A 14,035-nucleotide genomic window follows, 5' to 3' on the forward strand; every position below is an offset into this window, starting at 1 on the left:
GTCCAAAACATCCCGACTCGGGTCCGGGCCCACCCTTGGTTGCGCCGACATCGATGTGTTTCATTTGGAAACCAGGCGGATCGGCTGCCTTCGCTAAGACCCAGACATGTCATCTCTGCCCACTCATTTCCATTTCTCCCGCCTCCACTTTTCTAGCATGGCCCAATATGAAACCTCAGTCACCTCTTGTCCATACCATGATCTAAAAAGCATTAGAATTCCATGTGCAAGTCTGAGCAAAATTATGAATTTATCTTAAAAACCGGTTTCTACAGATGTGACCAGTCCTGTGCCCAGGGCAGCCTCCTGATAATGCCAAGGGCAGGGCAGGCTGTAAAAGGGAGCATATTCTCCCAGAGCTGGTGGGTGGCACTAAAGCCAGACTTCCCAACCAGCCACAAACTGTGCTTCTGAATCCCCACAGAAGCCAGTACACAAATACACACAGCCCCTTTACTGCATTTCAGCCTCTGGCTCCCAAATCAGCACTAGGTCCAGTAAAGAGACCAGTTGTTTAAACTCTATGCTCTTTACCAAAAAGGTTCCCTCTGACCCCAAGGGGTCAGCCACAGTTACCAGATCAATATAAGTTTGGATCTTACTTAAAATCCCATGCTGCCAGCCAATCCTTCAGTAACTAAAACTAAAGGTTTGTTGTAAAAAGAAAGAAATAAACCATGAGAGAAATGTTAAAGGATTAAAGTAATCAGATACATACAGATGATTGAAAGTCCAGATACATCAGGTTTCTGGGGAGAATTGTGGAGTTTGCAGGTGTGTACAGTTCCTCTGGTGTGCACCCAGTATCTGGATGGGTCTCAGTCCTTCGGTTCAGTTGCAAGTGAATTGATCCAGAGGTAGGTGTGTGTCTGTAGCTGAACAGGAACAAAGACCAAATGGTTTCTGTGGTTTGATCTTATAAACCTTCTGTCCCGGGCCATGCTGTCTTGGGGAATGTTACAATAACTAAAATGGAGTCCAGGGTCACATGGGCCAATCCTGGTAACGCCTCAGGTATGCCTTTAGTTTCTTCCTGGGCATCCGTGAGTGTTTTAATGGGCCATTAAGCAGGCTATCATCCTGCCGCCTCTGTGTCTGGGGTGTGTCCCAGCCAGCCCAAACTGACATACAGAAATATCAAATACTTCCATAACTTCCATTTCACATATCACACATGAACACAAGTATCATCACCTGACTCAGCACACTGCAGCCTTTCTAACAGCACCTGACCTGGCATAGCTTACATGAATTCTTATGATTTTGACACACTGATGTTAACCAAGATGACAAATGCCCCCCGCCACCTACCCAGCATGACAACATGATGGATACAAAATAAGCTATTTGTTGTTTGCTGTGTTGGGGTAAGTCCTGACGGTCCCGGGATATGAGCAAGACAAGGTCTCCGACTTTGACTGGTGAAAGAGACCCGCTTGCGAGCGCCACGGAGCTTTGCCCGTCTCTTGCCTCGAAGTTGGGCTCCCCTCACCCATCTCGTCTCTCTCACAGAAGGCAATCCAAAGAATTGATTTTGAGTGTTTCCCGGCAAAAACGTCAGCCGACGCGACACAGTCGCACAGAACGGGATCGCAATTAAGCTGCATTTTCCGAGGGCAGCAGGGTCTACCAGCTATTTACCAACCAGCTCGTTAGCGTCTCCTCCGCAGCACCAAGCAGAGGGCGACAAAGGACAGACGTTCTGCTCCCGACCTGAAAAGACTCCAGAAAAACCTTCACAATTGTTGTAGGGCAGCAACAGGTGATAGATTAAGGCACGCCAGGGTAGAAACAGTAGGGTCTCCTCCAAAGGCCACTGGACTCCTGGGTTTTCGTCCCAGCTCTATCACTGCCCTCTTTGTTTCCCCGCTCAACCTCCGTTTGTTCAGACCGTGAGTTCTTCAAGCCATGGCCTGTCTCTCTCTGTGTGCAAGAGCAGGATTTTACCCCAACGGTGGAGTTGATTCCATGGATGCCAATGAGAGAGAGGAATAACTGGGAGGTTCACTGAAAACAATAGCTGACAGCGGGACCTTGTCCTCTGCTTTAACTGCACAAATATGCCAGGCTTAGACACAGGCATGCATTGCTGCTCTGACCAGTTTGTGGCAGCTTCTAAAACATGTTGAGTGCCACTAGAGGGCTATAGAGGGATTGAGTCCTACTCCTGCAAGACTATGATGAGGTACCTCAGGTTGTGGCCAAATCAGTAAACCTTGGCTTCTGCCTCCAGGCTAATACAAGAGAGGTGCCTATTAGAACAGTAGTTGCAACAGTGACCCAGCTGATCTGTGATGCCTTGGAGACTTCCAAGCAAGCGGGGGTGGCGCAGCAGGCCAACAAGTGTTCTAGTGTGTGTGGGGGAGGGGAGGCAGAGGATGACTGGGAACCCCTTTTTGGATGGATTAAATCCTGCGCCTCACGCTCCATTTTCTCCCCTCTCCCCCGGCTGCAGGTGGAGGAGTTCAAGCTGTCCTGCCGGCGCTGGCTGGGTGACATCATCCTGGTGCGGCTCCACAAGGAGCCCTACTCCTTCTACCCCAGCGACAACTGGTACTGCAGCTACGTGGAGGTCGTCTCCCCCCATGGGCAGCTGTACCGCTTCCCCTGCTACCAGTGGATCGAGGGCTACCGCACCCTGGAGCTGCGGGAGGGCAAAGGTAGGAGCCTGGGGCTGACGGAAGGTGCTTGGGGCCTTATCATCTATCTGTCTGTCTGTCTATCCATCCATCCATCCCCATACACACCATCTATCTATCTATCACATTCTCTCCTCTCCCCTCCAGCCCAGACGGTTAGCGATGACGCCGATTGCCCATTGCTGCAGCAGCAGCGGCTGGCTGAGCTGAAGCAGCGTCAGGAGAGCTATGGGTGAGTGAGCCCCCCGTGGCGGGAGGGGAGCTCCCCAGGGGTCAGGCCTGCGCGGGGTCCCGGGGATGGAGGGTGCGGTGGGAATTGCAGGCAAGGTGGGCCCGGGATGGCGGCGGAGGGCGGCTGCATTTGGAGGGGCCAGTGGACGGCCAGGGCTAACGTCCCCCATGGTCTCTCCCCCGCCAGGTGGAAGGAGTACGCCCCCGGGCTGCCCCGGTGCCTGGACGTGGAGAACATCATCGAGCTGGACTGCAACACCATGTACTCCTTCTCCAAGAGCACCAACTTCCTGCTCCGCGGGGGCAACGCGTGAGTGCGGCTTCCCCGCGGCCCAGACCCTTCCCAGGGCCTAACCCCTAACCTACCCCTATAAACTATCCCTATCCCTATCCACTAACCCTATTCATTAACCTTCTACACAACCTTACCCCGTACACTGACCCTTCCCCTATAAACCAACCCTACCTCTAAACACAACCACATTCACTAACCCTAACCCTATAAACTAACCCTATAAACTAACCCCACCTCTATAAACAACCACATAAACTAACCCTAACCCTACCTCTATACACTAACCCTATAGAATTATTCTAACCCTCACCCTATACACTAACTCTAACACAATAGGTCTATAGACAACCCTGTACACTAACCCTAACCCCATACACTAACTCTAGACACTAACCCTAATCCTAGCCCTATAAAGGAACCTGACCCCCATAAACTAACCTTACCTCTATACACAGCCCTATTAACTAAGCACAACCCTAGCCCTAACCCTGTACACAGCGCTAGTCACTCACCCAATACACTAAACCGACCCTATTCACAAATCCCAGCCAGAACCATGTAACCTTCTGCCAGGTGGAGTGGGCAGCAACCAGACCAGGTTCAATATCTAGGACTTCCTTTTCAACACTACGACGCAAAACTGGCTTGTAACCCAGGGAAATCACACACCACCCCTCGGGTGCCTCTTCTCACGAGCACAGCGACAAAGCACAGAAAAGAAACTTTGGCTGACTGGCGGGAAGTCCCTCGGCCTCCATTTAACGGGAGAGCAAAAAAAACCACCTGCCCTGGAATACGCTGGGCCATGTCTTTCGCCTCCGCTTCTCGAGTCCAAGAAGGAAAAGTTCCTTTAACATGCCCTCCACCCCGCCACCCCCTCCCAAGGGTTGTGCTTCGTCAGTGAAGATGCCTAGTCCCCATCTCCTTTCTCGGGGGGCTGCATCCAAGCCCCCCTGCTTACCGCGTTCAGTTCAGTTCAGGGTGACCCCGCCGGTCAGGCCCTGCATTCACATTTAAAGCCTTCATTCAATCTCACGTTAAAATGATGGGAATGCCGGGCTTAAAGGAAGCGTCTCCAGGCCTCTGGGTACAAGGCCTGGATTATGCGAAAGTACAAACGTTTGATTGAAGTCATAGGATACAAAGCTCTGCAACGTCCCAGATTAAAGGGTCATCAATTTAGCAGCCCAGCGGCATACTAGCGTCCAACTATGCCGCCCTACACCTCTACAAAAATGATATTACGAGCAGTTCGTGGAAAGCAAATGTAGCAACGCGGGCGCGGGGGGGGGGAGTTGTTGTTGCTCGGTGAATGAGAATTTTAGGACAGCCGGGTCTGTCTGTAGATACAAACCATCAGCAAAAAACCTCTCCGTGCCTTTCACGGCATCGTGTCTCCATGGCCGCTCCAGCTCATGCCTCCTGGTACAGCCGGCGTCCGGTGACGCCCACCCGACCACCTGGGGGGTGTCCATCACCATCGTGACAAGCGATTTGTAACCCGGCACCTGCCAAAGTGGATTGCTGTGGCAACGCGGCGTCTCTCTGCCTGCTGGGGACCGGGGCCGAGGGTGGATGTGCTCACGTCGATACAGTCTGGGCCTGAAGCCTTTGCCCCGCCCCAGCCAGCTGTCACGCAGCCCCTGCCTACACCGATACAATAACCATAACCCTAATCCTAACCCTACACTCTAACAGTAACCATAACTCTATACAATAGCCATAACCCTAACCCTATACACTAACCATACCCAAACCATAACCCTATGCACTAACCATACCCCAATAAACTAACCATAACTCAATAAACTAACCATAACCCAAACCATAACCCTATACACTAATCTTAACTCCTAACCCACCCCCTATAGACTACAGCCTAACCCAGAACATTAAACTCTACCCCAGATCCTAACCTGGGACATGGAAGGAACAACCCCCCCTGCCATGTGCGCCCCATCCCTACCCCAAGCCCCCCCTCAGGGCTCACACCCGCTCGCTCTCTCGTCCCCTCTCCCCAGGCAGGTGGAGCTGCGGCTGAAAGGTTTCTGAGCTGCACCAACTCCTGGGCGAAGCTGGACGACATCAGCAAGGTTTTCTGCTTCAACAAGACCCCGATCACAGGTGGGTGACCCCCTCCCGGCTCCCCACTCACCCGGCCCCCGTGAGCCCCATGCACAGCGCAAGATGCTTGTGATGTGTGTGAGATGCAAGCGGTGGGAGATCCCCAGTCCCCCCATGTGCCAGATCCGGCCCAGACCCCCACCGAGAGGGGGTCCCCGTCGTGCCCAGACACACAGCGAGAGGCGGCCCCCGGCTGGCAGCGCTCGCCCACTCTCTACCCATAGGTGGGACCGTGAGCCCCATTCCCCAGTGGGAGGAGGCCAAGCCCCCCCCCCCCCCCTGAGAGATGCAGAAAGTCCCCCGAGGAGCCCGGGGTGGGAATAGGACCCGACTCCCCTGAGCACCCCCGGCCCAGCGCTTTGACCCCACAGCCGCCCTGGTGCTGTGTCCCCCAGAGTACGTGCGGGCGCACTGGCGCGAGGATGCCTTCTTCGGGTACCAGTTCCTGAACGGGGTCCACCCGGTGCTGATCCGGCGATGCACACAGCTGCCCAGCAACTTCCCCGTCACGCCGGACATGGTGGCCGGCTGCCTGGGCGAGGGCACCACCCTGCCGGAGGAGCTGGAGGTGAGTGGGGCGCCGGGGTTCCCCCGTGGGACCCGGACACAGGCTGGAGCTCTCGCGCCGGCATCACTCCGCCGTCGCGCCAGGCGGAAGCAGCCACGGGCCAGGGGAGTCCGGTGGGTCCTGCGCCAGAGGCCCTAGCCACGCTAGCAGCGGGCATTTGGCTCCGGGGTTTAATCCCAGGGCACTGCTGCAGGAAGCACACAGCGCTGGGAGGGGGCACTGCTGCGGGAAGCGCACAGCGCCGGCATCTCAGTTCTGCGGCCCCAGATGCGCTGGCCTTTCCCAGCAGCCCCGCACTCTGCTCTGCTCTCCTTGTGCCCTGCAGAAGGGGAACATCTTCATCGCTGACTACAAAATCCTAGAGGACATCCCGGCCACCAAGATCAACGGCTACCGGCAGTGCATCGCCGCGCCCCTCTGCCTGCTGCACCTACAGCCCTCCGGGGAGATCGTCCCTGTGGCCATCCAGGTGAGCAGCCCCGGCGCCCCCACATGCTGCCAGGGCTGGAGACTGTGGTCTAAAGGACTGGCTCAGAGAGAGAACCCAGGAGTCCTGGTTCCCAGCCCCCTGCTCTAACCATTCAACCCCACTCACCTCCCAGAGCTGGAACAGAACCCAGAAGTCCTGGCTCCCTAATCCCCCCTCACCACACCTCTGGGTCACACTGATCTTCGCTGGCAGTGCATGGCCTTTCTGCTGATTCCCCTGCACCTGTCTCTGAAGGCCCCTGCCTTTGCCTGTGGGTCTGAATGCCCGTGCAGGCACCAGACCTGTCTGTCCCTTCCACAGCGTCCGGGGGTTGGGTAAAGTGAGGGTACAGAATGGGATTAGGGATAAAGTGTAGTATTAGGGTATAGAGTACAGCTAATGTGGGGTATAAAGTAGGGTTAGGGTGTAGCGTGGGGCCAGGGATTAAGGGTAGCGTATAGAATAGGGTTAGGGTCAGGATTAGAGGTTAGGGTTAGGGTGTAGAGTAGGGATAAGAGCCAAATCCCGACGCAGGCTAGATGGGCCCAAGGGACAGGTCCAGGGCGGCAGAGAGCGGGCGGAAACCAGGCTAGATAGATGCACACCCTGGTTGTGTCCAACTGGCTGTAGGCATTGGCACCCCAGATGCCTTTGCGTGCCTCCAGATGTGCATATGCTCCCACCCAGAAGTGCCCAGCTGTGTGTGTGTGTGTGGGGGGGGTGCCCATGCCCAACGTGTGTGTGTGCGTGTGAGAGCGTGTGTGTCTGTGTGTGCCCAGTTGTGCGTGTGTGCCCATCCAAGCTCCGTTTGCACACCCCTGCTCTCTGCCTCTCCTCTTTGTAACGGCGGATTTGTTGCTCCGTTGTGTCCCCTCATCTCGGCAGTCGGGTCCCAGCCCCGGGGCTCCCCCGGGGGGTCAGCAGGATTCACCCGCCCGGCCTGTGCCCACCCGCCCCTAGCTCCCCCATGTCTCTCTCCCCCACAGCTCAGCCAGAGCCCAGGTCCCGACAGCCCCATCTTCCTGCCCAGCGACTCCGAGTGGGACTGGACCCTGGCCAAGACCTGGGTGCGCAACGCCGATTTCCTCGTGCACGAGCTGGTCAGCCACTTGCTTCTCACCCACCTGATCGACGAGGCCTTCGTCCTGGCCACCCTGCGCCAGCTGCCCCTGTGCCACCCGCTCTTCAAGGTGAGGGAGGGGCCGGGCCGCCAGAGGGCTCCCGGTGTGCCACCAGCTGTGCCCAGCTGTGCAGGAGAGAAGCGCCACACGTCCAACCGCCCCGGCGGAGGCCTGGCCTGGATGTGCCCGGCAAGAGCTGGGGGGAGATGGAGCCACCTCCGGCTTCTGGGAGGGGCCAGGTCCCTGCCCCTGGGGCTCCTGCAGGGTTGGGGGGAAGGGGAGATGGCCCGCTTACCCTCACCCGCCCGCTGAGTCTCTACCCTTCCCCAGCTCCTGATGCCCCACACGCGCTACACGCTGCACGTCAACGTCCTGGGCAGGACCCTGCTGCTCCGACATGATGGGATTTTGGACAGGGTAAGAGAGTGCCACGGTCAGGGGCCTGAGACACCACTGCCCTCCCGGAGCCAGGGAGAGAACCCAGGAGTCCTGGCTCCCAGCCCCCGCTCTAACCACTAGCCCCCACTGCCCTCCCGGAGCCAGGGAGAGAACCCAGGAGTCCTGGCTCCCAGCCTCCCTGCTCTAACCACATAAACCCCACTCCTCTCCCAGGCCCACATAGGCCCCTCTAGCATTCGGTCCAGAGAGAAATAACAGCTGCTTTGTTCGCTCACATGGCAGCACTCCAGGGCGGGTCACCCCCTGGCGAGGGCTCCCAGGCACTTGCATGCGAGGGGACGTCTGCCTCCCATTTGTCTGGGTTTTATTTCTCTTGCCCCATCTTCAACCTAGACCAGGTTTCAAAAGACCACAGCTCTGACCTGCCCAGCGACGCCCCGCTAGGCGCCCACCGAGACAGCCCCAGCCACCCTCCGGTTCATCCCCCCTCGCCCTGTCTCACGCCCGTCACAAGGTGCTGTTCCTGCCCTTCCAACCCGATGCCGCGTATCGGGGAGTAAAACCGCGCCGGGAACCTGGAGTGGCGGCCTCACCTGGAACAGCCAAAGCGCTTGCCCCGGATCGCCTCGATAGAAAAACCCTCGGGAACCCCCTGGAGAGCGGATCCCTCGCGCTGTCGTCCACCCAGCTGCCCTTCCAGCTTGTCGGGACAGTCCACAATTCACTTCCAGGGGAGCACGGGTGAGGTCCCAGCGAGACGGAGACAGGCAACCCGAGTCTGTGTCTTTGAAAAAGGTGGAACAAAGAGGCTGTAGGGAATTATACAGCAGTCAGCCTGACTTCGCCACCTGGGAAGAGACTGGAACAAATGATAAAACAGCCACTCTGCCAGTGTGGATTTTTTTTCCTCAAGAACAAATCACGCCAAACCGACCCAATGCCTTTCTTTGACAGCGTTCTCGACCGCGTGGGAAGGGGAGAAGCAGTGGACGTGATCTAGCTTGATTTGAAGCCAGCTTTTCACACGGTCTCTGTCCGTTCTCAAAAGCGAAGGGGGGAAATACGGGCTGGTTGAAATCACTATGCGGTGGGCGCCCCACGGGTTGAAAGCCCGGACTCAAAGAGCAGTTACAATGGTTTGCTGTCCAACCGGGCGTATCCCACAAGGGGCACCCTTGGTTTGGCCTTCTGCAATATTTTCCTGAATGACTTGGGAGGGGATCACTTGATGATTATCTGCTTGGTTCACTCCCTCTGAAGCACCTGGAGTTGGCCCCTGTGTGAAAACAGGACGCTGGGCTAGATGGATGGTCTGACCGTTCTTACAACTTGGCCAATGATCATTTTCATGATATAGCAGAGGTTAGTGCTTTGAGCAGGGGTTGGACTACATGACCTTGGCCAATAATATTCTATGATTCTATGATTCATGACACAGAACGGGGCGTCTGCTTCTAAAATTTGCAGCGGATCCCCCAAGTCCGGGAAGGGTCGCCGGCGCTTTGGGAGGGCAGGATTCGAATTCAAAACGACCGTGGCAGATGGGAAAACTGGGATGCAGGACACGCTGAAATCCAATGAAGACAAGCGCAAAGAGCTACAGTCGGGAAGGGAAAATCCACACCATAGGGTCTAACTAGCTGGGGAAGGGGGCGGGTCGTCAGCTGAAAAGGATCCGGCAGCTCTAGTAGATCACAAATTGAATACGAGCCCACAGTGCGATGCAGCAGCAAAAAGGTGAATCTCTTTCTGCGGTGTCTAAACAGGAGTAAGAGACGGGAGTTAATGGTCCTGCTCTACTCCGCCCTGGGGAGACCTCGGCTGGAGTACCACTTCGCACGTGAAGCAAGACATGGCCGGATTGGAGAGAGTCCATCAAGGAGTAACAAGCACGATAAAGCGTTTAGAAACCTTGACCTATGAGGCCAGGTTAAAAAAAAAAAAAAACGGGGCACGTTTACTCCTGAGAGGAGACAACTGAAGGGGGGCCTGAGAAAAGCCTTTCAGCTCGATCTAAAGAGGCTGGCGAGCAATCGTTCTTCACGGACAAGAAATAAGGGGCTCGATCTCCAGCAAGGGAGATTTAGGTTGGAAAAACGTTTTAACGCCAAGGAGAGAGAAGCTCTAGTGCAGATGGCCAAGAGAGACGGTGGAGTCTCCGTTGCTGGGAGGGGTTTCAGAACAGGTTGGACCAAACACCCGGTCATGGCTGGTCTAGGTTTACTCGGTCCTTCCTCAGCGCAGGGGGCTGGACTAGATGGCCTCCCCGCCTGAGGTTCCTACAAAACGATGGGTGAGCGGGCAGGCATTTACCTTGCACGGGGGGGCGTTTGTAAGGTAGGACTGCCTTGCGTTGAACCAGATCACGGCCGTATTTCATTACAAGCCGGCCCGCTTGCTCAGCAGTTCAAGGCTTTGTCTGTGGTCTCTTCCCAGGGGGTGAGTCCAGGACTCGCTGGCACCAAAGTGCTGCTGGCCAAAGGCATGGCCGGCCTGACCTACGCCTCCCTCTGCCTCCCCGACGACATCCAGGAGCGCGGGGTTGACTCCATCCCCAATTACTACTACCGAGATGACGGGCTGAAGGTCTGGTCGGCCATTGAGAGGTGAGGGGCTGGGGGAGAGGTTGGTGAGGCAGAGGATGTGGGAAATTCCCCCGGGGCTCGGAGCTGGTTGGAAATGCAGCTTCCTTGGCACGTGAAGAATTCGCAGTTAAAAAAAGAATTGGCCAAAAGAAATTTTTCAATCACACCAGCCACCCACCTAGGCTAGTGGTACCGGGCCTCACAAACGCCGACCACTGTCGGAAATCGAACCCCCGGGGCCTTGGGAGCCTCCCATATCAAGAATATGTGGGGAGGGTCAAAAGACCAATTGGACATCGGCTGCAACGTTGGAAGCCCTCCCCCCGTAAGTTTCATTCTTGCCTTTATTCCTGGAGGCCACCTCACGACTCCCCCCCACCAAATATCGATGCCCGGGTCGGTGGTCGGGCTGACCGTGCCGCGAACGAATGACGGGCATGCCACAGAAAGGGAGCACCAGAAAAGTCTGAAGCACTTGGGGTTGACTTTTTAGGGGTCTCTGCTTAACGGAGACCTTTATCCCAACCTCCTTGATTTACTTTGTGTATTACGATATATCGGTGGGACGGGGGAAGGCATGAAACATTTATACATGCACAAAAATAGGGAGGAAAAGCCAAAGGCTGGGAATTCTGCCCGAAACCAAATTGTGGGAAAAGGCCCTGGGGTGGGGGGACGGACACATGAGTCAAGTCAAGACGTTTTGTGTCGATGGGGACTCTTGGTTAACGTGTTAACTTCCAGAAGACCAAGTCCATTTGAAGAGATCCACTCGGTGGCAGAGGGTGGACTAGATCCCAGGTCACCTGGCAATCAGGAAGAGCCTAAGCCACCAGACCCTGAATCCACAGCTAGGAAAGAGACGTGGAGGGGATGCTGTGTGAGGTAGGGGGTGGGGTAGCCCGGGGCCGTTTGCAGACGCTGGCAGAGTGCATTATCAACCCACCCACGCTGACACGTCTCTCCTCTCCCCAGCTTCGTCTCTGGTATCGTCAAGCACTATTACCGTAGCGACGCCCACGTCCAGGCCGACAGCGAGCTGCAGGCCTGGGCAGACGAGATCTTCTATGGAGGCTTCCTGGGGAACCAGGAGTCCGGTATGGGCCATGGGAATGCAGAGTCACCGGGCTCTATGCAGGGGGTATCTCTGGACTGGGCGACACAGGCCAAATGACGGTGGCCCAGATCCCAGCCGGTGTCAATGGGCGTCTCTCCATTGGAGTCAATGGGGCCAGATCCCGGCTGGTGTCAACGGGCGTCTCTCCATTGGAGTCAATGGGGCCAGATCCCGGCTGGTGTCAATAGGCGTCTCCCCAATGGCATTGATGCTGATTTCCACCCGCTCAGAGTCTGTCCCAGCAGAAACCAGCAAGACCCAGCGTCCAGAAATGGCCTCAGGAGGCGACCGAGGAATTTACTCACTCAGTGACCCTGGCACACAGCTGCCTGGGGAGAGATGGAGGGACGGACCCAGGGCCACAGGGACAAGGACCCCGAGGGCAAGTGGCCCTGAAGTTTGGGGGTCATGACCCTGGGAGGGGAGAAGGTCCTGAACCCACAAGGACAGGGTGGCCTGTTGGGCTGCGGGTCACAGTGCTGGAGGGGGCTATGGAGTGACCGGGAACAGCCCCTCCACCCCCCGTGGGAACGTGAGGAGTGGGCCAGGGCCAGGCCGGTGACGCCTTTTCTCCATCCTGCAGGCTTCCCCTCCTCTCTGCAGAGCATCCCCGAGCTGGTCAAGTACCTGACCATGTGGATCTACTGCTGCTCGGCCCGGCACGCCGCCCTCAATAACGGGCAGGTAAGACGAGGCCAGCCGGGCCGCCTGGAGCCCCATTCCCTGCCCCACACCGGGGCCTGGGGTCCAGCCACCAACCCCGCAACCCTGCACCCCACAGAGGGCCCGGGGGTCTGGCCACCGACCCCCCAACCCTGCACCCCATCATGCTCTGGGGTCCAGCCACCGACCCCTCAAACTCCTAGCTGCCCTGGCTCCCAGCCCTCAGGGAGACCCCAGACACCTCAGGACCCAGCCCCCATAGCCATGCTCAGCCCCCCAACTCCCCCACACCCCTTGACCCCCCCACCCAGTGCCCATGGGTGAGATGCTGGCAAAGCCCAGGTCCCCTGGCTGAGCCAGGCCCTGCCCATGCTGGTGCCCCCGGGAGGGGTGGGGTAGGGGTCCCAGGCTAGGCTGGGTCTGGGGTCCCCGGCTGCACTGACCGTGGGGTCTCCTGGGCCGCAGTACGACCTGGGCGCCTGGATGCCCAACTACCCATCGTCCATGAGGAACCCCCCACCCACGGCCAAGGGTACCACCTCCCTGGAAAGCTACCTGGACACCATCCCGGAGGTCAACACCACCAGCCTCATCCTCTTCACGCTCTGGGTCCTCTGCTGCGAGCCGGGTGACTCGGTGAGGACAAGGGCGCAAGGGGCGCTGTGGGGTGGGGAGCAGGGCGGGGAGCAGCAGGGGGCGCTGTGGGGTGGGGAGCAGGGCGGGGGGCGGGGAGCAGGGCGGGGTGCTGTGGGGTGGGGAGCAGGGTGGGGAGCAGCAGGGGGCGCTGTGGGGTGGGGAGCAGGGTGGGGCTCAGCAGGGGGTGCTGTGGGGTGGGGACCAGGGCAGGGGAGGAACAGGGAGCAGCAGGGGGTGCTGTGGGGTGGGGAGCAGGGCGGGGAGCAGCAGGGGGCGCTGTGGGGTGGGGACCAGGGCGGGGGGGGGGAACGGGGAGCAGTAGGGGGTGCTATGGGGCACCATCCTTCTCTGGCCTAAACTCTTCAGTCTTGCTACACAGTTGTTAAACACCTGCCCCACGCTGCAGGGCAGATATGGGATCCCTGTATAGCCACCCGCCCTGCACCAGAGGTGGACGCATCTCAGCGCCAGGCGAGGGAGTCCTTCCGTGCTCTCCCTCACCACTCTCCCATTCCCTTGCAGAGACCCCTGGGCAAGTACCCCGACGAGCTCTTCACGGAGGAGGAGCCCAAGCAGCTGATCACAGCCTTCCAGGGGCGCCTGGCCCAGATCTCCCAGGAGGTCCAGGAGAGGAACAAATCCCTGCCCATCCCCTACCGCTACCTGGATCCCCAGCAAGTCGAGAACAGCACGTCCATCTGAGCCCGGCGGTGAGCCCCTGGGACAAGCCCCGCGCGGCCGCTGGGAACACCGGCCCCATCGCGTCGGTCCTGTAATCCTGTCCCGGGAGCAATAAAACACAGACTGGTTCCACTCTGAATGGCTGATTATGTCGAGTGGGTTCTCTCCCAGCTCTGGCAGGGGAGTGGGGGCTAGTGGTGAGAGCAGGGAGGGCTGGGAGCCAGGACTCCTGGGTTCCATTGTCCCTAGGCTAGTCTCCTAGGCTCACTGTATCTCCACCTCGTCACATCGGGTCAGAGTAATGGGCCCAGCTTAGCCCAGTATCCCGTCTCCCATAACAGCCATTGAGATAAGCAGCTCGGGGTGAGCAAGAGAAGAAATATTTTTGCAACCACCCTCGGTGCCACCCTGGCTTAAGGCACTTGGGAACTGCCTGGGGACCAGCAAGCGCAAGGCAGCCAGTGTAACCCTTGCAGAGGTTCACTGCAGTAGGTGGGACTCTGGATG

The 14,035-nt window shown here is 57.7% G+C and overlaps 1 protein-coding gene across 1 annotated transcript; it reads left to right on the forward strand.

Moving 5' to 3' along the window:
• Positions 1-2,455: 2,455 nt before the first annotated feature.
• Positions 2,456-13,549, forward strand: LOC137158580 (hydroperoxide isomerase ALOXE3-like; the record flags this gene model as incomplete). The annotated part of the gene is given in 14 exon segments (XM_067556385.1): positions 2,456-2,660; positions 2,787-2,871; positions 3,058-3,180; positions 5,187-5,212; positions 5,215-5,289; positions 5,685-5,857; positions 6,183-6,326; positions 7,313-7,516; positions 7,778-7,864; positions 10,283-10,452; positions 11,407-11,528; positions 12,132-12,232; positions 12,677-12,847; positions 13,370-13,549. Coding segments are annotated over 14 exon segments (1,866 nt in total), but the record flags the coding sequence as incomplete, so codon positions are not given.
• Between the last annotated feature and the right edge of the window lie 486 nt (positions 13,550-14,035).

The sequence above is a fragment of the Emydura macquarii genome, unplaced genomic scaffold, assembly GCF_026122565.2.
Source record: "Emydura macquarii macquarii isolate MOO-44397 ecotype Brisbane River unplaced genomic scaffold, CSIRO-AGI_Emac_v2 contig_1753, whole genome shotgun sequence".
Classification (NCBI taxonomy): Eukaryota; Metazoa; Chordata; order Testudines; family Chelidae; genus Emydura; species Emydura macquarii.